Source organism: Conger conger, chromosome 9, assembly GCF_963514075.1.
Source record: "Conger conger chromosome 9, fConCon1.1, whole genome shotgun sequence".
Lineage (NCBI taxonomy): Eukaryota > Metazoa > Chordata > Actinopteri > Anguilliformes > Congridae > Conger > Conger conger.
The window spans coordinates 19,969,930-19,993,218 of NC_083768.1; the positions used below are offsets into that span (position 1 = coordinate 19,969,930).

Genomic DNA, 23,289 nt, shown 5'->3' on the forward strand with positions numbered 1-23,289 from the left:
ATGAGATGTTTCAAACACACAAAAAAAAACATAAAGCTGGGAAACATTTTCTGGCGAGAATGTAGTTTTGCACCATGTTTTCCAGGAGCAGATAGGTATTATGGGAGAACTACTGGGAGTGAACGCCAGGAATGCTAGGTGATACCGTTACCAGTTGACGGCGCTATATAAATGCCAACCATTTACCATTTACCATTTACTAAGGGTTATCTGGATCCTACATCAGTAGGTGAAGCTGAAAAAAAGAGAAGGGTGGTGGCTTCACAGATGCGTTGACAAATATATGTGATTTCAGACTGCAGTTGCTGATTTAGTCCAGCAATCAACAATAACTATGACACAAGTGTGGCACACTTGGAAGAAACTCTAACAAGCCTGGACTTAGGCTTAGGCACAACAGGGATTCTGAAGACATTGCTAATTGTCTGAGGAAATTGCTAACAGACACTCGCAGAGTTAAGCAGTGTAGAAGACACAATGTTTTCCCAAAGGCTTATTTTGAGAGCAGGTGCCAGCACTTAATGGGATTTGTGGTAGAGCAGAGTACTGGATTTAAAAGGCAAGTTGCCAGTCTTCTCTGGATTCAATAAAGACAGATGTCTTTCTTCCTGGTGGAGTTGCAGTTACCAATTTCTCGTGCCTAACTTTCTTATCCAGCTTTTTTCATGCCAACTACATGACATTGATATCCTAAAGTTACTGTCTTTTGCCAGATGACAACAGAAGTCTAGGGAAATTACAATAGTTATATGTGGCACACAAGGCCTACATACTGTAGATATGTGCTCAAACAGTTGTGAAAATTATTATTTTACCAGTGGACAATGACACACCCTGCTTAAAAAAATAGCTCAAGCTATGTTTTGACACAGTTGGTTGCTGGTTGATCAGTTCAGACCAGCTCCCAGCTTGACATGGCTTACCTGGTTGACCAGTTCAGACCAGCTCCCAGTATGACATGGTTTGACCAGCTCAAGCTATGTTTTGATGCAGCTTCATGACCAGCAGACAAGCTACCAGCTTCATGACCAGCTTGACCAACTGAATTCCAAGCTGGTCATCCTAGCATAGCCGGATTTTACAGCAGGGTAGTCATTCAGCACCCCCCGAGCTGGGCCACCACACTTATGGGGGTATAGGGAACGGCAGATACTACATCTACCCATGACTCACATATAATTACAGTTACCCATGACAAATACTTAAAATATCAAAGTATTTAGTGAAAATACCCTGGCTTCCCAAGCAGACTCTTTAAACCACAAAGTCTTAAGAGTGAATCAATGGTGAATCAATGGTGAATCAACTACTTTAGCCATTAAGTGGAACACATGCCCTGTACATATTGGAAAGTTCAAGGGCCAAGGTTGAGCGATAAGGTGATCAGTAGTAATTATTAATCACAATTTAAAGTCATTTGGGTTTGATGAATAAACACGTGGGAAAGGATACTGGGAGGGAATGAAAACACAGACTGCTATTTGGACTATAACAATATTGAGTAAATATATAAAATCTTTATTATCATATTCAAAGCACATTGAAAGTGTTGAGTGTCTATTCACTTGTCAACATAAGAGAGAAGAGCTGCTGGATGTACAATATACCTCACGTATTTCCAGTTTGGAGTCTTTGGATAGGATTCCTATATTCCCCTTTTCTGAATATTTTCAACAGTCTTTCTTCCAGTTGAGGGTATGTTTTGCTCTCAGTCAAATTGCGCTTGCTTAATCTCAGAAATATCTTCACCTGAACAGGCTCTTCCATTTAAACTGTATCTCAGTCCCCTGTGTTGTCCAATCGAATGCTTACCACTTTCAATACTTTGGTCAAAAAATGGCCAGGTTATCCATAGCATTACAATCAGCATTTTCCTGCTTTGACACAGATGAGGAAGAGCCAAAAATGGGCACCCTCCTGAGTATTAAGAAAATACAGCATAATACATGAATTGGTATGCATAGATACTTTATAAAGTGCATAAAACATATGTACTGTGGGCTTATATTCAGTCTGGCTATTGCTCACAATTCTTTGCGTGAGTGTTTCTGTAGATCACGAGAAAAGCATGACTCAGCGCGATAGCTTTATTTTGCCGAACCCCTGCCGGATGTGAATAAAGTCTTGGTGTCTCGGAGAAACGGGCGATTGAAAGACAGAGCTCAGCAGCCGACCCCACGCACTGAAAGCAGGGTGAGGCCTACTTCCCCTCGCCCGCAGTGGAGTCCTCTGGGATTTTCTCCTGGGAGCAGCTCCTCCCTGACAGCTTGTCCAGGTGCTCGATGTCGTTGAAGCGCTCGGCCACGCACTGCGCGGTGAGCCGCGCCTCCGGGTCGTGGTCCCAACAGTCCTCGATGGTGGAGCACACGATCTGGATGCCCTGTAGGGGGAGACAGAGAGGGACAGCGCAGTCAATGTGGGAGATGGGTCACTCACTGGTATTAGGGGGTGAGGTCATTATGTAGGGACATAATTATTAGGTCATTATTAGGACGCACGTCCTAATTCAACGCAATGTTTTGCGATCAGCGCTATCTGTACGGATTCGCAACTGTATGACTGTGCGCACAGTACAGGTTAGAACACCGGTCTGTGGCTGTCAGCTTTATGCCTGTTTACGTGATTGTGTATGTCTGTGTGTACATACGTTTCAGTGCATGTGTGTGACTGAATACATATTAGTGTGCTTAGGTGTATGTGTAATACACATGGGTATGTGTGTTCAGTCAATGTGATCTTGTTAGCGCACATGTACGCACAAGTTTGCTTGCCTGTGCATATGCACATGGATCTGTTTGTATGTATGCAGCTCTGTGTATTTGATGTCGATTCACGAGTAAGCCAGCCCGCACATATCTGTGTCAGCGTGTGTATCAGGGCGTAACCACGCATGTAAGCATACGGTGCAGATGGCTACCTGATGGTTTATCCAGGTGTTGGGGATCTCTGGGCGGCCTCTGTCCCTCAACACACTGTCTTTCATGCTTTCCACACAGGGGTGTTCACAGAGCTTTCCGAACGGAGGCTCGTAATCCTTCACGTCTGGAAGACAAAAGCAGCCATATCCCTTCATCAGCAGCCGGATTAAATCAGGCAATTAAAATTGCAATACTGAGAATAGCAGCAGAAACCTCTCCCTCCATGATTATGAATTATTTTCTCATTAATGTTGAGTCATTAAGCAGATGCTGGATTCGTATCCAGTGACTTGAATGAAAAACGGAATTAAATACACAACATCAAAACTAAATATAGCATTTTGAAATGCAAATGACATTACTCTGCTATAGCAACTAGCTAAAACTGATCTGTGGGGCACCAAAATGGGTGATGGTGTGTTCTTCATGTAAATGTTCAAATCTGTATGGGGAAAACCAGTTTAATTAGTGGATCTGTATCCACCTTCTTGGTACAAACTTAGCTCATAACAGGTTGACCATGAGTAATGATTTCTCAGAATCAGAATTAGAATGTTCTTTATATTATTTGCCAATAACCAATATCTCACCACCTGTTCGAGAGGTTCAGCCATTTTGTGTAGTTATGAGACTACGTAAAAATACACAGAAAGAAAGCATCAAGACTAAAAAATGATATTCTATATTTATGCTTATGAATATTCTTATCAGCCCAACATAATATTTCTAGTGTTGCAGGCACTTTAATCACTGTTGGTTTATGAGCACAGTCAGGAAAACAATGAAACTGGAGATTTTCAACAAGACTGTAAGATAACCTCAGGACTGTGTAAGTCTTCCACAAAACACAATTAGGCAGAAATGATACCAGAAGGGAGGGATGTGAAACCACTGCTGCTGTAACTTGAAATTGAAACAAAAACAGAAACAGAATTGCAAGATAGCTTAACAGAGCTTAATCATCAAACTGATATTCAAAAAAATGTTAGCCACAATTTTGATATTAGACCTTAATTTACTGCTTGGGATGGTGAGACGTTAACAAGGAAGTGAAAGTAGGAAGTTATAATGCTCTTGAATTGATACGACCCACACAAGCGAAGGCCTTTGAACAGCAAGGAAATTAATTCTCTGTGAGGTTTGTGCTAAGAGCAACAGTGTCATGCCCAGCGCAGAGAGCTCACAGGAAGTACAGACGCACAGGAGACAGGAAATAAAATGGCTGACTGGTACCCCATGGAACACTTTTTTCCAGAAACATTTCCTGTCTCTTAAAATTCCCTCATTTCAATTTTTAACTAAATACGCATGGATGGGGATTTAGATTCTTCATTATTTGAGTCACTGCAATAGCAGCTACAACTGCAACAAAGACTACCAAATCCTAACCCTACTCTGAAACAATCATGCAAATATCATAGGCTTAAAATACATTGAAATATCATCTTCCAGTTTTGTAAATAACTTTTTGGTAAACAGGAAATAGTGACCACACACAGAGGCCTTTCCTTATATTCTGGAGGGGAATTGAACAAGGGATACCTTGAATCTGTTACCTTGTAAAGAATACAGTGGTTTGGAAGCAGATGGCGGCAAATAATTTGCTGACAAATGTGGTCAAGAGAATTGACTTGGCAAAGCACAAGAACGCCTACAAAACATCCACTTGCTCTTTGTCTGGAATGCACAATGGCCTATTTTTTAGTACATTAGAGCTGAATGCAGGTTTCCTGGGTCACTTGAGGACAAGACAAGCTGCAGGGGAGAAACAGTCGCGATAATCAAGTCTCCCCAGCGCATACCATGCACTCCCTAGACAGCCACATTTACGACGGATTACCATCCTTTCGGAAATCTCCTTCCCAAGCTGCTTTTGACGCGCTTGTTTTGTGCCGTGCGTCGTTCTTTAAAGTCCAGAGTTAGTCAGCCTCATGGGCTGGGCCCGGGACATCTGGAGCACAGTGTTTCTAGGGAATCAGTGGAATCTAGGGAGTGCACCCCAACGCTGGCAGGCGCTAAGCTTAGCCCGAAATTCCCTCCGCAGCACCGCGAACCCTGCCCACCAGCTTCTAATTCAGGCGGCTAAATGATATGGGAGGCCAGTAAAGGCGGGGTGCTAACCCGCCCACACTTCGCCTAGCTGGGTGGAGGCCGCATTCCGCTAGCATCGTTTTGGAAGTGCAGGCTGGGCGGAGACGCAGTGTGTTTTGTTGTGCTCTGGTGCTTCCCCAAACAAATGAAGCAAACGCCACGGGAACTGAAATAATGGGCCTCTGTACCGCGGTGGTCCCGTAAGACTGCGGCACAAGACGTCTTTTGTGGGACTCTGCTGACTGCAGAGCCAGGGAAACCCTGCCCTGGGGTTCTGAAGAGCAGCACTCGAGGTCAGGATGAGCACGCTCGTACAGACAGAATACACTCTCTCTAGTTCACGGAATTAATTTTCTTAAAGAAATTCCTCAGATGATTTAATTACACGGTCAGGCAACATTCGTTGGCATGCACCCAAATCTGATTTTACAGAATGCTCTGTGCTTCTTCTTTTTAACCATTAATTCATGAGATATTTTCTTTCATGGATGAGGTCCTTTTCACTGTGCAGTCCACCAGCTAAGCTGTGCTGTCATTGCAGCAGAGGGGGCCACTTCATGCACAGCTGTCACAAGCAGACTGCAGGTGCCTAATTGGCCAGAAGTGCTGTAGGCGTGCATGAGACAAGGGCAATGCCATTTTTAACGATTTCTTCCCTGGGTGAGGGGCCGGTGAAACGGATGCCACCCTGTAAGGTGCCAGCTACAGTCAGCTCTGGCAGTTAGTGAACCAGTTTTATAACAGATGAGCCATCTGGAAGCCCAAAAACCATCAGTCATTCTGTCAATAATTCCATATGGAACCTGAATGGTTTATTTTTTCTTGACGAGCCTTCCCAGAATATATTTTTGTCCTCGTTTAAAAATGGGGAACTGTTTAATGACAGACTTCACCGTGATTTCACAAGAGCTTGTGTGCTTTACCACTGAGCCATTATTTTCGAGGTGGAAAACTCCAGCGAGATAGAAAACAGGAAGTGGTAGTGCTAGCCTGCACAGCTCAGCGGCAGTACTCAGACAATGCACTGAGGATCATATCCAGCCAAATAAAACTCCGGATGGAGAGGGAAGTAAAACATTCCTTCATGTCACACATGAAGAAATATCACTCTGTGTCGATGGCAGTGGACAGCCCGTTCCTGTTATTCTTATGCACTCTGATGCAGGAAGAATACCACATACTGTAAGATAATTAAGCAAAGGAATTCTGGTCTGGGGAAAGTCAGTGGAGACCATGATAACGTGCAGCCGTGAAGCTACAGAATACCTATTGGCCAATCTTTGTCAAGGATCAATTTTTCCGGGTCAGATCCATATCGGTCTGCCCTCATGTTAGTCAAGATATATATATATATGTGTATATAGTGTCAGAACTCTAAACAAGCATAATGCCTGGTTGGCGTACAGATTAAGAGCTACTGTGAATCCAAACAAGATACTACATGCCTTTAGGTGTTTGGAATAAGTCAATTTAACAGAACAGAATGTTCCAGTGAAGTGCTGAATTGCGGAATTTATATCTATATCCATGGTAGCTGATCTACTGTTGCCTGTCTATTACTCATAAATATTGTTATGGTAGAGATGGTCTGTCTTCATCAGAGATTTGGACTTACCTCCAATAGCATTACACCTCGAGGTGATTTCCCAGAGTACCAGGGCCATGGAGTAGACATCGGACTGCTTGAAAGACTCTGTGTTCTCCAAGTTGATTCTGGACTCCAGTACCTCTGGGGCCATGTACCTGGCTGTACCCACCTGTGGGGAGGGACAAAGAAGAAATGACCCGTCTATGCATCCAATGACAGTCCACCTAGAGGGTTCTGGTTCAAGTCAAAACACAGTACACAATACACTGCAATTCAAATATTTTAATTGTACTTCAAAAAACGACTATCAGACAATAGACTATCAGCAAGACTATCAGCAGTTTCATATTGGTCATATTCACTCCTTTATGATACAAGATTTTGATTGAACAAGTACAGGTAGAACAGCTGTTCTGAATCAGATCCATTTATGGTTTGACTAAATATCTATGCTTGCTGAGCAGCAGGAGGTAGCCGGCTCTATTGCAAGCTGTTATAATTAGCTCTACATCTGCTAAGTCACCTGACACAAGCAGGAAGTCTGCTGTTTCCTTTGATTGCACAAGGTCTGCAGCTGGAACTACCTGCACCATTTGCACAAAAAGTGGAGAAATAAAAGAAGATACTAATGTATCAAGGGAAGAAGTGCGTTTTTATTGAAAGGCTAATGCTTAACCTGCACATGTAGCATGAAAGAGATGGATTGTCTGTGGGAAGTCAAAATGAGCTCAAGGCCATTTAATCATCTGATCTGTAAAGAATAATGCAGTTGGTGTGGCAAAACCACCATATACATTTTGATGAAATAAGGAAACAGTCATTATTCGCAGACTTCACCATATTTTTATCAGACAGAAGGGAAGTGACGTACACAGCGTGATGAAAAACAGCACATAGAAAATGAAAGCAAGCTACAGGTCAGAATGGGAACGATGTAAATTCCTTTGACGGTGGGGGTGAGACAGAGAGAAATAACCAAAGTGAGCTTGAGAGCGGGTTGCAGAGAGGAGAGAGCAAAAGAGGGAAGGAACAGTGTGACAGAGAGAATGAAAGTGAGAAAGAGACAGAGAGCGAGAGAGAAAGAGAGAGGGGGAGAGAGAGACGACTTCGCCCACCAAGCTAACTTGTGACACAAGCTAGTTAGGCAAACTACAATATAAATTCAGAAATGTACAACTCCAAAAAAATGGTATACTGTACACTGTACACAATACACTGTATTGTAAGGAATTTCACGTGAAGATCATGTGGTAGCTGGTAACGGATCTGTTCGCAGACCTTTTAAATAAAATTTGTTGGGGTGGTTTACAATGAACGCATCAAAAAAAATTTCATGAAAGCTTTCGAGATCTTCTCAGCAAACAACTACAGTAACACCTTCAGGCAGTAAAAATTTATGTGCATTTCATAGTTTACTGTAATGAATGAGCACATTAAATATATTCCTGTTGGCTTTCAGGCTGACACTAAAAAACCCATTTACTTTATGTCGTTTGATAAAAACAAGGACCTTCCCGATAAGACTGCTTGTCAGGGTGATTAATTATCACAGGGCCTGGAATCAGAAACGAAAGCTAAAGCAGCGCAACTATAAAACCCGGGCGTGACTCACCTGTCCGCTGTTGGCCAGCTCGTCCACGGACAGCAAGCTGTCCAGTCGAAGGCCCAGCCCGAAGTCGCACAGGCAGCACGTCAGGTCGTTCTTCACCAGGACATTGGAGCTCTTTAGGTCCCGGTGGGTGATGGCCACCTTTGGGCGCCCACAGGGGCTGCGGTCGCTGTGCAGGTGGGCCACGCCTCGGGCCAGCGACCCCCCCAGCAGCCACAGGTCGTCCCAGCCGATGATGTGATGGGTGAGGTACTCCTGCAGGTTGCCCAGGGGGTGGTAGGCGGTGATGAGCCAGTACTGCTTCTCCACCTTCCTTTGCTCGGCCGTCAGGAAGTGCAGCACGTTCTCATGCTTGAGGTCGATGTCGGAGAAGATGTCCTTCTCGTTCTTCCAGGAGGCGTACTCCTCCTCGGGGAAGATCTTGACGGCCACTGTCTCGAAGTGCTCCGAGGCGCTCTGCTTAAGCTTGGCCTTGTAGACTTCGGCGAAGCGGCCCTTGCCCACCTGCAGGTCCAGCTCAATGGGCAGCAGCTCCGTGTTGTGGTTGATGTTGTTGGCGTGGGTGGAGCTGCTGTCCGAGCGGTCGTCGTCGAGCATGATGGCGCGGGCTTCCTTCCAGTCCTGGCTGAGCCGGCGCTGCCGCAGCGCGCGGTAACAGGTCAGGGCCAGGAAGATGGCCACGGCCAGAAACAACAGGCTGAGCAGCACCACGAGCAGCCACTGGGGGTCTGTGGGGGTCTGTGCAGCTGGGAGTGACAGGAAGCTCAGGGTCAGATTACTGATGCTTCAGTCAATTTCACACGTAAATTCAGCTCTTGTAAAAACTGCCATATCAAACCACTGGAATATTTGTAAATAAACTGCACTGATGCTCCAACATAATTTTTTGCAGGCACCACGTCATTCGACATATGTCAGTATTTGTCTTCCTTCTGGTTTTGGCCAGTGTTTTTCTTCAGTATTAAACTATTCATTCATTCATTCATTCATTCATTATCCTAACCCGCTTATCCTGAACAAGGTCGCAGGGGGGCTGGAGCCTATCCCAGCACACATTGGGCAAAAGGCAGGAATACACCCTGGACAGGTCGGCAGTCCATCCCAGGGCACACACACCATTCACTCACACACTCATACCTACGGGCAATTTAGACTCTCCAATCAGTCGAACCTGCATGTCTTTGGACTGTGGGAGGAAACTGGAGTACCCGGAGGAAACCCACGCAAACACGGGGAGAACATGCAAACTCTACACAGAGAGGCCCCAACCGACAGGGATTCAAACCCAGGACCTCCTTGCTGTGAGGCGGCAGTGCTACCCACTGCACCATCCATGGCGCCTGTATTAAACGATACACAGTCAAATACTCGTGACCCTATTTTTACACAAAGCATGTTTCATTTTGCATGGTTTACTATGGCTGCACAGATGTGTATATGTTTGCCAAAATTTTGCCACCCGTGCTGTATCACATAATTCCTCTGTATTGGTAAAGGTTAGTAGCATTAATAAACCTGTATTGTTAATGTGGTTAATACCTCTGTTTCCCAGAGATTCACATGATTTTGATACTGTTAAAGTGTGGGACTGAATAACAAGATGAAAAAAACTAACATGCTTTGTACAATTTTGACAAATGGGATTATCTGCCAATTAGTACACATGTTGAACAAATGTGACAGCAATTATCAGTTTAAAGGGCTCCACTATCTCATACTTACAAGTTCCAACACACAGCAAAATGGTAAATGCAACTGTCTGTATGAATTACAACCACGTAGCCATTGTAAAAAAATAAATAAAGCAATTTTGGTTTTTCATTTTTCCACAACCCTACACTTGCCACAATATCACTAGTACTGCACTGCAATCTACTGTCAAGAGTCTATTGTTCATCCCAGCCAACCACATTTGAACAGTGACCACAACCAAAATACACATACTAATTGGCAGTAAATGAAGAGTGATGATATGAAGACAGAAAATGTCTTCAGACTCTAAGAGAAGGTGCTCTGTACACTATATCCCCAATAGACTTACAGAAGTATGCTTAATTTCCAACATGTCCATGTGTCTTATTTGGTACCACATATTTTGTATCACTTCAGCAGAGCTTGTCCATAAACTGTTGGTACGTAAGCATACAATTTTTAAACTAGAGTGATAAATTGATAGATCCTGTATTACAATGTGTATTATAGAGAGTAGAGTGTATATTGCTATGATTTCGTACAGTTATAATGACTTACCAGTCTCTCCTGGCGGCATTCTCTTCCGATGTCACTGCCGCCAAAGCAAAATACTATCAAACGCAAATTCAGAACTCTGCTTCTAACCCCCGGAAACTTTTCTCCATTTTCTCCTCTCTCCTCAACGCACCGCCTCCTCCTCCTCAGTCCTCCTTCGCTGCTGATGACTTTGCTGATTTCTTTGATGAGAAGGTCACAATCATCCGCAGATCCTTTACAACCACCGCCCCCCTCACTGTGCCCTTCCCCCCCTCTAGGCCCATCCCTTCCTTTTCCACTTTCTCCCCCCTTACGGACTCTGATGTTTCTCAACTCCTGCTCTGCCACCGCCCTACAACCTGTGCCCTTGACCCTATCCCCTCTTCTCTTCTCCAAACTATCACACCCGACATTCTCCCATTTGTCACCTCCCTTGTCAACTCCTCCCTGTCTTCCGGCTGTTTTCCGGCATCCTCCAAGAGGGCCCACATCACTCCGCTGCTAAAAAAGCCTACCCTGGATCCCTCCATCATCCAGAACTACCGCCCGGTATCTCTTCTTCCTTTCCTTTCTAAAACTATAGAACGAGCCGCTTCTACTCAACTTTCTTCCTTCTTTTCTAACAACAACCTGCTAGACCCCCATCAGTCTGGCTTCAGATCGGGCCACTCGACAGAGACTGCGCTCCTCTCCGTCAGTGAGTCACTTCATGCCGCACGAGCAGCCTCCCTCTCCTCTATCCTCATTCTTCTAGATCTCTCTGCTGCCTTCGACACTGTGGATCACTCCATCCTCCTGTCTGCCCTGTCAGCAACGGGCATCTGTGGCACAGCCCTGGACTGGATTGAGTCCTACCTCTCTGGTCGCTCCTTCCAGGTTGCCTGGGCTGGTTCGGTATCGACACCTCGGCCCCTCGCCACAGGAGTTCCCCAGGGCTCAGTCCTTGGCCCGCTTCTTTTTTCTCTCTACACTCGCTCCCTTGGCCCTGTGATCACTGCACATGGGCTATCCTACCACTGCTATGCGGACGATACCCAACTCTTCGTCTCGTTCCCGCCGTCTGATACGCAGGTTTCAGCCCGTATCTCTGCTTGCCTGAGGGACATCCAGAGCTGGATGGACAACCACCATCTAAAGCTCAACCCAGGTAAAACTGAAATGATATTCATCCCTGCTAATACCTCTCCCCATCTGGATCTCTCCAATTCTCTCGGGGATACCACACTCACGCCGTCACTCAGTGCAAGGAACCTCGGCGTGGTGATGGACAGCAGACTGTCCCTTTCCGAGAACATTGCGGCGGTGACCCGGTCTTGCAGGTTCTTCCTCTACAACATACGGAGAATCCGCCCCTTTCTCACCCCCTACTCGACCCAGCTCCTGGTCCAAGCGATGGTTCTGTCCCGCCTGGACTACTGCAATTCCCTCTTGGCTGGCCTCCCAGCGTCCGCCATCAGACCCCTCCAACTCATCCAGAATGCAGCAGCTTGTCTGGTCTTCAACCTTCCCAAATACTCACACGTCACCCCCCTGCTTACTTCCCTCCACTGGCTGCCTGTCATGGCTCGCATCAAATTCAAAACATTGGTGCTAGCCTTCCAAGCAGTTAAAGGGTCTTCCCCAGCTTATCTGCAAAAAATCATCAGACCCTACACCCCTGCCAGACCTCTTCGTTCAGCCTCCACAGGCCGCTTGGCACCTCCCCCTCTCAGAACCTCCACCTCACGCTCACGACTACTGTCTGTTCTGGCTCCACGGTGGTGGAACGAACTCCCCGTTGAGGTCAGAACTATAGAATCTCTCCCCACCTTCAAGCGCAAGCTGAAGACGCACCTCTTCAAGCAGCACCTCTCCCCATCCCTCCCTACCTCCCTGTGAACCTTAATTGTTGTCTCTGTGACTTGCTTTGTGTATCGGTATTTTTAGTTGGCTAGGTAAGCAGTGTTTGGATAGTTCACTTTGGTGACTTTTGCTCTGTTTGTTTGTTTGTTTGTTCAAAAAAAAAAAAAAAAAAAAAAAAAAAAAATTGCCCTTGTCCTTATCTTTGTTGTACAGGTAGCAGTTGAAATTGTACTTACCTCTAGGGTCTTTCAGCGAACTTATTCCTGGTTATGGGTATGCACTTTGTTGTACGTCGCTCTGGATAAGAGCATCTGCCAAATGCCAATAATGTAATGTAATGTAATGTTATAAATCTAATAACACCAGATGCACTGTGCTGATTTATAAGCATTGTGTCACTGATGCCCATGAACTATTGATCATCTGAATTTCAGAATGTTGATGTCTCATGCTCATTCAAGTCTACAGCCATGAAAGTATAAAAAAGAGGCATCTCTCAAACTACCAGAATAAGGTTTCTTGTTTCGGGATCTGTTGGATTGAGTTAGGTTAGCATAAAGTACTATTTTTTAATGCAACATTTAGGGAGTGTCCATGACATATTTATGGCATAGCTATACCAAAATCGGTATTTCATGAGCCCAGGGAAATTGTAATCCTCCTGCGAAATGGCATCGAGATTAGTTTTGAGATATCAAGGTTTTGAGATATCAAAAAATTACTGTTCTATATAGGGACGCTGACCATTACAAACACAATGCGTGTGTGTCACATTCAAGGCAAAACAACTCAGATTTACAACTAAGGACACTCAGAGAGGAAATGTGTCCACTCACGGGAGGAGAAGAAGAAGTGGTCGTTGCACTCATCTTCGGAGCAGGAGCAGATGAAGAGAGAACCTTCTGAGACTTTCTTCTCCTTCATCTCACACTTGGTGTTGTTATAGTCCTCCAGCATATATCCATGCAGCTGGTCCGATGGCCGGTGACACACCGTCTCGATGGTCGTATTGTCATCTATCTTTCTCCTGGAAACACACAACCACATGAGCCTCAGCTGCAGTGAAGCTGGAAGCAAAACAAACAAATGTGTACTAATGAAACCTTTAATTTGGTGATTATTTTATTTATTGTATTTTAAACCTTAGTGTTTTTGAAAACAACACAATGCTAAGAACTGTACCTTAATTATCACTTTTTGTTCTTTAATCACTAATTACTCACTAATCACTAATCACTAATCACTATATTCCCTGAAGAACATACAGATACACTAATTTTTATAGCTCTTACAGTATATGCCAGTCTTGCTAGAAAACACTGCATTCTCAGTTGTATTAGGCCATATTAAAGACTTGGAATTGTGCAGGGTAACAGTGTAAATATTAGAGATGCACAAATCCAGGATTCAGCTTTGGACTCAGCCAAATCTCAGCTTTTAAGCCCATATGGATTTTTCTGATGACTGAGTTTGTTGTCAGTTGCTCTTTTTTGGCAGCTGAATAATGTAGCATATTGGTGAGTAAGTTTTAGTTGAAAACGTGTATGGTAATGGGATTCCAATAAAGAAATTGTGTGATAGTGAACAACATCTACACAAGCTCCTATGTCTGATACATGCTATAGAGTACAATACTTTGCTTGAGACAAATTCACCACATTTAGCATTAGCAGTGCACATATGAATACAACAGCAGTGGAGTCTAGTGTGTGTGAGGCAAATTATTTAGCCCAAAGATTTTATTTTTTGAAAGCATTGTATTGGACTCAGCATTCAATGGATTTTAGCCTACAGCAGGGGTTGGCAACCCTGGTCCTGGAGAGTAGCAGGGTTGGTGGTTGCTGGTTTTTATTTTCATTTTAAAATCAGCATCCGATTTAGACCCAAATACAAGGTGAGGCGAGATAAGGTACCTTTGTAATCAATTGCCTCATTACACAGAGTACACCCTGCAGCTCTCCAGGACCAGGGTTTCTGAACTTTGGGCTACAGTAAGCCCCAGTGAAATCCACATTGATTCTGTACACTAACCCACTACTGAATTCAATAATACAGTGTTTCATTAATTAATACATTCAGTGATACAGAAATGAGGTAGACGAAAAAATGAAGTCACCCAAAAACGAAGTAACAGAGGTTGCTGGGATATAAAGGAACGCATTGGATCAGGAAACCAAGTTTGAGGCTTCAAAGCACAGTTATTCTTAAATTGTCCTAAATGAAAGTCTCATGGCTTGATGGGCGTCAGTAACTTTGATCGAAGAATCAAGCCACTGACGACATAAAAATTCACTCTTCTGTGTGTATATTTTGGTAGGAGAAAAATGATCAGATTTGAACTCAAATTATTTGAACTCGAGTTCAGTTATATCCCCAAGGCCCTTTCTGCACGCAACAGCAATTCCGAGATAGTTTGTACTCAGAAGAGAATTATACAATATCTCAGAAGTGTCAAACACAATACCCGGAGGGCTACGTTTGCAAATTTTTAATTTAATCAATTTGTCTTGCTTAATTTGTTTGATTACTTAATCGGGCTTACTTAATTAGGTTTATGGACTTCCATCTATGTTGGCTATTTCGTCAAATACACTAAAGTGAAATACTCCCTGCATAAAATGCGCCACACAATCCTTAGCAATAAGTTATCACCTTCAAACAGATTTAAACATCCAATCAAGAGAACGAAGAGACTACATTAAAAATAAGTGTTGCGGTATTACAATAAAAAGAAAAAAAAGAAGAAAAAAAAAAGCCCTGGTCCTTATCTTTGTTGTGCAGGTAGCAGTTGAAATTGTACTTCCCTCTAGAGTCGCTGTTCAAAACCCCCCACAACAACAATTTTGGGTAATCTGTTGTGATGGATTGATAATGGATAATGGATAATGGATTGATAATGAGGTTTCATGATGAGAACGGTTAAACTATTGAGCACTAACACTCCAGTCCTGGAGGGCAGGTCTATGTGCTGGTATTTATTCCAACCAGTTACCTTAGATGTATGACAGCTCTATACTGTAAACTATGCTGGTTCATTACTGTATGGATCTTTAGGATGCATTTGGAGTCTGCAGCTGTAGCTGGTGCTTTTACAAATGTCAGATCAAGATATGATTGAGCTAATTAAGTAATTATGAACAGAGGCTGGCACAAAATCATGAAAGGGATTGGCCTTTGTTTTGCACCCCTGCTAAACCAGGGGAGGGCAATTCCAGTCCTGGAGGGCCGGTGTGTATGCAGGTTTTTGTTTCCACCAATTACCCTGGCTAAATGAACGAATTGGCTGCATGCAGTCTTCAGATGGCATAAAAGCCATCTAACAGCCCATATATAAAAGAAGGGATAACAATTTATATAATGATAACCAAATTATACATAACTTTTTAGTAATAAACCAATTCAATTGAAAGTGGAACTATAAATAGTGTGGTATGAAGACATTGTCTGAATCACTCAAACAGCAATTCTTTGGTGGACTGTGGACTTAAAAAAAGCCATGAATACTTTACAGTTATAGTTAGAATCCCCGGTCAAAAAGGGCCTTAAATTGAAGGCACGGACACAGAAGGAAAGGGCACCACCCACCAGATGCTGACGCACACCTCGTCAGGGTCAGCACAAATGGACGTGATGTTGCAGTTGCTGAAGCAGGAGACGACACTGGTGTCGTTACAGCTGGTGGACTGAACGTCACAGAATTTACACAACCTCCTCAGCTTCAATAAGCCAAGCTTCCCATCTGGATAAAAACAGACAAAACAAAGATCTTCATCAACAACCACAAAACAATTATTCTGTGGGAATTCCAACAAAAATCCTAAAACCAAATCTTGCTTGCTAGATTAAAAAAATAAAAATAAAAATAAAAATATTAATAATAATAATAAAAATAATAATAATAATAATATATAAATAAATAAATAAATAAATAAATAAGCAAACATCTACATCTACACACACGCAATTCTTTATGCAATTCTTATCTTATCTTTTCTTGACCACATATTAAACTACTCTTAGCACTGAAAGTCTGCCATTGTTCTGATGCTCAGTTCATGAAGGGGCACTGATGAAGGCAGGGTGTGAAGAATAGCTCCAGTTCCTGTTACCAACCGGAAGCCCCTCATACTGTAGCTAAGTAGCTCTTCTGCTTACCACTGTTGTAATCATAAATGTCTGTCTTGCGCCGGGACACTTCGACACACCCACGATGGGATTGAACCGGCAACCGTCCAACGGCCAGCTCTTACTGCCTGAGCCAATGTTGCCAAACTGTGTGTGTGGCTATTTGCGTTACTGTCACCTTCCTGTCAGCTTTGACCAGTCTGGCCATCCTCCTCTGATCTCTCTCATTAACAACACGTTTCTGCCGGCAGAACTGCTGCTCACTGGATGTATTTTGTTTTCCGCACCATTCTCTGCAAACTCTAGAGACTGTTGTGTATGAAAATCCCAGGAGACTAGCCGTTTCTGAGATACTCAAATCACCCTGTCTGGCACCAACAATCATTCCCCGGTCAAAGTTACTGAGATCATATTTCTTCCCAAATCTGACATTTGGTCTGAAAAACCGCAGAATCTCTTGACCATGTCTGCATGCTTGTATGAATTTAGTTGCTACCACATGATTGGCTGATGAAATATTTGCACTAACAAGCTGGTGTACAGGTCTACCTAATAAAGTGGTGATTGAGATAGCTAGTACAGTTATGAATACCTTTAAGGTTTGGTTATGTTTGAAGAGGGGGAATAAAGAAAAGCACTTTTTCTTTATTCCCCCTTTTCACATAAATGCTTTAAGTGAGGTACCTATTTTCCTTTGTGTTCCTGAGACAAGCCCAGGCATGTGTAAATATGTGGGTTCCGACTTGGGAAGAACGAGTCAGGGTTTGTTCAAAAATTTTTATTTTGCTGATCTTCAGTATGCTAAGACAAAACAAATATGCCTTTACAACATCATGTGATCTCATCGGCTACATTGCTCAAAATTCTGAGTCCAGCTCAATACATATATATCAACGAGCGGTAACAGGGGCAGCCTGTAGCCATGGCTAAGGCACATGACTGGGACCCGGAAGGTTTGTGATTCAAGCCCCAATGTAGCCACAATAAGATCTGCATATTATTGTTCATTTATTATTATCAGGTACCATATGAGGTAGAATTGTATGTTTTATACCACACCACTTTGCCAATACATTAATTTCAAACAGTCAATTTTAAAATAAAAATCTCGAAAATATCATCCTCATATACAATGGGAGCAATAACTATTTGATCCCTTGCTGATTTTGTAGGTTTGCCCACTTACAAGGAATGGAACTGTGTATAATAATCATAGGTACATTTTAACATTGAGAGAAAGAATATCACAAAATAATCCACAATAACAACATCATATAAATTTAATAAATTTATTGTCGTATTTTTGCATGAAATAAGTATTTGATCCCCTACCAATCAGCAATAATTCTGGCTCCCACAGACCAGTTAGTTTTCCATTAAGAAGCACTCCTAATCTCAACTCATTACCCAAAACACTTGTGTCAACTCGTTACATCGTTATGTAGCTGTATAAAAGACACCTGTCCACACAATCAATCAGATTCCAACGTTCCCACCATGGCCAATACAAAGGAACTGTCTAAGGACATCATGGACAAAATTGTAGACCTGCACAAGGCTGGGATGGGCTACAAGAAAATAAGCAAGCAGCTTGGTGAGAAGTTAACAACTGTTGGAGCAATTATTAGAAAATGGAAGAAACAAAGTTACCGCCAATCTCCCGAAGTCACGAAGAGAACCATCGGTAACACACTACACCGTGAAGGATTAAAATCCTGCTGCGCGTGCAAGGTTCCTCTGCTGAAGAAGGCACATGTATAGGCCCGTCTGAAGTTTGCCAAAGAACACCAGGATGATCCAGAGGAGCCTTGGGAGAAGGTGATGTGGTCAGATGAGACCAAAATAGAGCTATTTGGCATCAACTCGACTCGCCATGTTTGAAGGAAGAGAAATGCTGAGTACAACCCCAAGAACACCATCCCCACTGTGAAGCATGGAGGTGGAAACCTTATGCTTTGGGGGTGTTTCTCAGCTAAGGGGACAGGACGACTTCACCGTATCGAGGGGAGGATGAATGGGGCCATGTACCAGGAAATTTTGGGCGACAACCTCCTTCCCTCAGTGAGAGCACTGAAAATAGGTTGTGGATGGGTCTTCCAACATGACAATGACCCAAAACATACAGCCAAGGCAACGAAGGAGTGGCTCAAAAAGAAGCATATTAAGGTCCTGGAGTGGCCTAGCCAGTCTCCAGATCTAAATCCAGACGAAAATGTGTGGAGGGAGCTGAAGCTGCAAGTTGCCAAGCGACAGCCTCGGAACCTTAAGGATTTGGAGAGGATCTGCAAAGAGGAGTGGACCAAAATCCCTCCCAGGATCTGTGCAAACCTGGTGAAAAACTACAACAAACATCTGAAACATCTGCTTGCCAACAAAGGTTTCTCCACCAAGTATTAAGTCCTATTGTTCTATGGATCAAATACTTATTTCATGTGAAAATATGATATAAAATTTATATGATGTTGTTATTGTGGATTATTTTGTGATATTCTGTCTCTCAATGTTAAAATGTACCTATGATTAAAATTCTACACAGTTCCATTCTTTGTAAGTGGGCAAACCTACAAAATCAGCAAGGGATCAAATAATTATTGCTCCCACTGTAGCTTCAGGAACTAATAATACACAATGAAATGTCTGTGTTCTCATCAGTTTTGGGTTGTTGCCATTACTCGTACAGCCATCCTAATATTGTTTCAGATAATATTTAGTCACAGTGAAGTTACATTCTTTTGACCATACTATCCACTTTAGTTACTGTCGTTCATTTGTGATGGTATCTAACACTCCATCGTAAGCATGAGGGAAGATAGAAATCATTCTGCACTGAAGTTCTCATATCTGCCACTGTACTATACATCTGCTCAAACGTATGTGTGCTTCTGTGTACTAAGGGGAGGCACTATAACATAAACCAACTAGCTAGCAAGCTACTGTACCACTTTAGCTCTGATATCATATCAGATAATTGCTCACACCAATATACGTAGTTCACTCTTACATTGTGTAAAAATGGTAAATATATAGTTAAATAAATGTGCAATATGTACAAAAGAAAACTGCTGTATGGTATTTGATATGATTGATATTCACTGCAGTACCTCAAATATACAAATGACATGAACCCTGCCAATGAATGCAAGTAGCATAATTTGAACTGCATCGGGGGATGAATTTAATGAAAATGCATGCATACATAAATACAAAAGGGATAAAGGAGCGTCCCATTTGCATGCATATAGAAATGCTTCAGGAACACTCTCCTATGAGCCACCTTGAAGCGCCTGAGCAGAGAGGTATGGAAATCTTATTTTTCTCAACTGTGTCACAATTCACAGAAACCCACACACCAAGCTCAGCCTTCAGATATCTTTCCAAATCTCATTTTAGGAAAGACTTAAGAGAGAGCCAGGAGGGTAGAGCTGGGACGGAAAGTGAAATATTCAATCATATCGTCGCAGGAGCAGAAGCTACGCCTGTGACAGTGATATAACTGCAGCAAGACTATATTGCATAACCACACAGGCCTACTCCAAGTACAATGGGCCTATTGAATATTCAGGAAGTGAGAACTGCTTTGCCTACGTTGAAGCACTAAACTATATAGTAAAAGTTAAAAGATGACAAAAATACTGTTATAAACCCAAAGTTTTGTAGAGGACTGTTTTGGGACCCAGAAAAAAAATCATGACAGGAAGAGATCCTCATCTAAAAATGACTTCATTTTGTTTTACCACATAAACTGGCAGCACTTACAACACTGAGTTATTCAGTAAACATAACAAACTATAAATATGCATCAGAAGTATGGTAATAAAGACAACAAAGTGAGGAAGAACTACAAAAGTCTTTATATTTCCTTGAGTCTGAGCACGGGATTGATTCTACTGTGATAGACCAGCTATTAAGGGCAACGAAAATAGTGCCACTTTGGAGGTCATGTGACCCTCCTCCCAAAATAGCGGCACTCTCCTGAGAGGCCCACGAAGCTTTGAGTAAACAGAGACTAGCACTCCCTTCCTGTACTTATTTCTCTCCCCCGACCTGTCCTGGACAGCATCGACTCAGGTTCTGGTGTGTGATTCAGGATCATGTGCATCGTCAATGTAGCCAAGGTGACTGGCGGCTTTGCCTGAGGTTGTTAACTTTAGAATACCTGTACCCGCGCTGCCAGACAAGTCAGATAGTTGCAGCTTTGGCTTGTCATCTTCACCAGAAGGCTAAATGAGTTGTAAATGCGTCCAGAGTAGCGACAACAACAGAGATTAAACAAATGGGCCAGCTGTTTTGGAAAGAAGCAGGGGGGAAATTAAGACGATGCACACGTCACTGAGAACCAGACACTGTGGACGAGGAGCATGGAGCTGCATGGAACACTCCAAACGCAGCATGTGCGATCGGCCTCATGGGCCTGTTTTGAAAAGTCTAGGCCTATTATTTCAAGTATTTATTCACGGTCTTTTCAATGAAGTCTGGTAGACAGCGGCACAACTGGCTGTAATGTATCATTAAAAACACTACACACAGTCTCTGTCACTTAAGCCACGGGAGGTGGGTGTGGTGGGGCTGGATCCAACTAATTACCACCCAGGGAACATACAATTAAGCCAGGGGACAGGGACGGCGCCTACAAGAAATGGTGGCGCACATGCATGGAGCCATTTTTGTCGTTTAGGTAGGAGTCCACCTCTCCAGACCTTAAATTGCCCAACAAGCAACTCACGGACCTCTCCAGGACCACTCACGGTACCATTAGTGATACATGTACCACGGTATCCCCAAATACAATAACTGGACTGATGTACGCAGATTGTTTGAGTATACCAAGCGCAAGAGTGCGCAGATAAACGGCCCAAGCTATTTTTAAACCAAACAATGACTCTCTATGGCTTGGATTAAATCAATATTTGTCTTCAAAGATTTTCTTCCATACTTGTGGTGAAAAAACATAAGGACTAATATTGACTGAAAGTAGGCCCATGATTCACATTCCGTATATAACACGCTATTATGTCCAAAGTAAATGTTCCCAACGTTGCATAAAATGCTTACAACTTTTTGACATCCCAATGAAAGCTAATTATATACCTGTACGTATGTTACGTTTTAGCACTAGTGGAATAAATAAATACATAACATTTGGTAAAAGCAGACAGTTAAACAAATACCCCTAGATGATGAGAAAAAAAGAGTTTTAAGCCTAAATTCATCCAAATCAGGAACCAATGCCGTGCACAAAACGTAGTGAAATTCGTGGTACAGCATTTAAGTGTATTGTAAAATGCCATCTACTAATCCAATAGTCTAGTACCATTACAATAATTTCATATGATGTACTTTTTCACAGACAAAAAAATTAATGTAACTGCACTACATTTCAGTAGCAGTGTTGTAATGTTACAACTAGCCTACAAAGGCTTTCTGAAAAGAAAATACATTTCCGTTCAACCACCTGCTGCGTAAAGTCGCAAGTGCAAGTAGTGTGGGATCCAAATTCGACTGTTGTGTTGGTTGGTTCTACTAAAGAGTTTTACATCGTTAAGTCATCCGAGTGGTCTCCCACACAACATAGAACACACCTTGGCAATAAGTAAAGGCAAAGAAAATAACACTCACCCGTCAGATCAATAACGGCTAAACTACCGAAGAATATCGTTCCACACCAGAAAACGGAAAGTCGAAATTGCTCCATGTGAGAACCAGCCGTTGTTTTTCATTAAATTGTAGATAATGTCTTGGCCAAGAAGAAATATCCGGAGTAGCCTACTACAATGTCAAGCCCGGCAGCGTTTCTTGTACGACGAAAGCGAGTCTCATTCTCCTCATTCGCTAGTCGCTACCCTTCTCTGAAAAGGAAACGCTATGCTTCTTCGCTTTATGACTCAAGAATCTATCCACTTACTAGAGAAACAGGAAATCTTTTAAACAGGGCAGGACCTTTTTTTTTTTTAACCTCGTGTCTTGGCAGAGGCTTTTGCCTGACTATTCTTCAAGTTTCGTTAAAGTATAACCCTTGCGCTCAAATAGTTCAAACACCGCACAGACGCATTTTAAACGACAGTATTATAATAACAAAATACCACAACGGTAGCTCTGACCTATAGGCTATTATGTAGCCTATCTAAATATAAGTTTCCTTTTTATTTGCGCACTTAAAACTTCACACCACAATCCTCCGTGTTATATTAGCACGTATACAGTATGCACATTTTACAATGATAGAATGTATTTTAAGATAAACTCGAATAATTATTTATTTATTTATTATTTTTCAGAGAAGCATGGTAATAGATACTCTTCGCAAGGTTATGCCCTTTAAAAATTTAAATCTTAATAGCTCTATTAACTTATTAACTGCTGTTAAATGTAGATTAATAAGATGAAAATCAGAACCTGTTAATGTGTCCCTTTATATGTAAACTTTCCAATGGTTTCAGAATAGCCCTATCTAGCTCAAAGGTTATTTGTCTGGGTGCTTTCACACGTCACACCTGATAGAGAGGATTCCATAAAGAAAAATCCACACTGAAAAGCTTGGGATATCGAGACTAGCCAAATAACTTTCTTTGAGTGTAATTCACCAACGTAAACAAACAAAATAATCATGTTCTGTATGCTTGTATGGTTGCTTGCACATTAAATAAACAAACAGCAACTATGATGGTGCAGAGTTTGATGAAACCACAAGATATTAAGATTGACACAAGCGTCATCACTATACTGGACAGGATTAAGTGCACTGTACTTCTTAAAATGACCTGTTTCATTTGCTTGGCTTGGCTAATGTCTTTTACTTCTTAGAGCAAGAAATATCTAAGCCATGATGTCAGGTTTGACTCTGACCTGGAAGATGTACAGCTCCCTCTAGTCATGTGGCATACTGGTAG

The 23,289-nt window shown here is 42.6% G+C and overlaps 1 protein-coding gene across 1 annotated transcript; it reads right to left on the minus strand.

The window, feature by feature from the left end:
* Positions 1-1,497: 1,497 nt before the first annotated feature.
* Positions 1,498-22,295, minus strand: LOC133136811 (TGF-beta receptor type-2-like). The gene is made up of 7 exons (XM_061254565.1): positions 22,019-22,295; positions 15,863-16,016; positions 13,114-13,304; positions 8,210-8,952; positions 6,625-6,766; positions 2,918-3,042; positions 1,498-2,380 (listed from the first exon to the last, which is right to left on the minus strand). Exons 1-7 carry the CDS (start codon positions 22,092-22,094, stop codon positions 2,201-2,203), a joined length of 1,611 nt encoding a protein of 536 aa, XP_061110549.1. The 5' UTR covers positions 22,095-22,295; the 3' UTR covers positions 1,498-2,200.
* Positions 22,296-23,289: the final 994 nt, after the last annotated feature.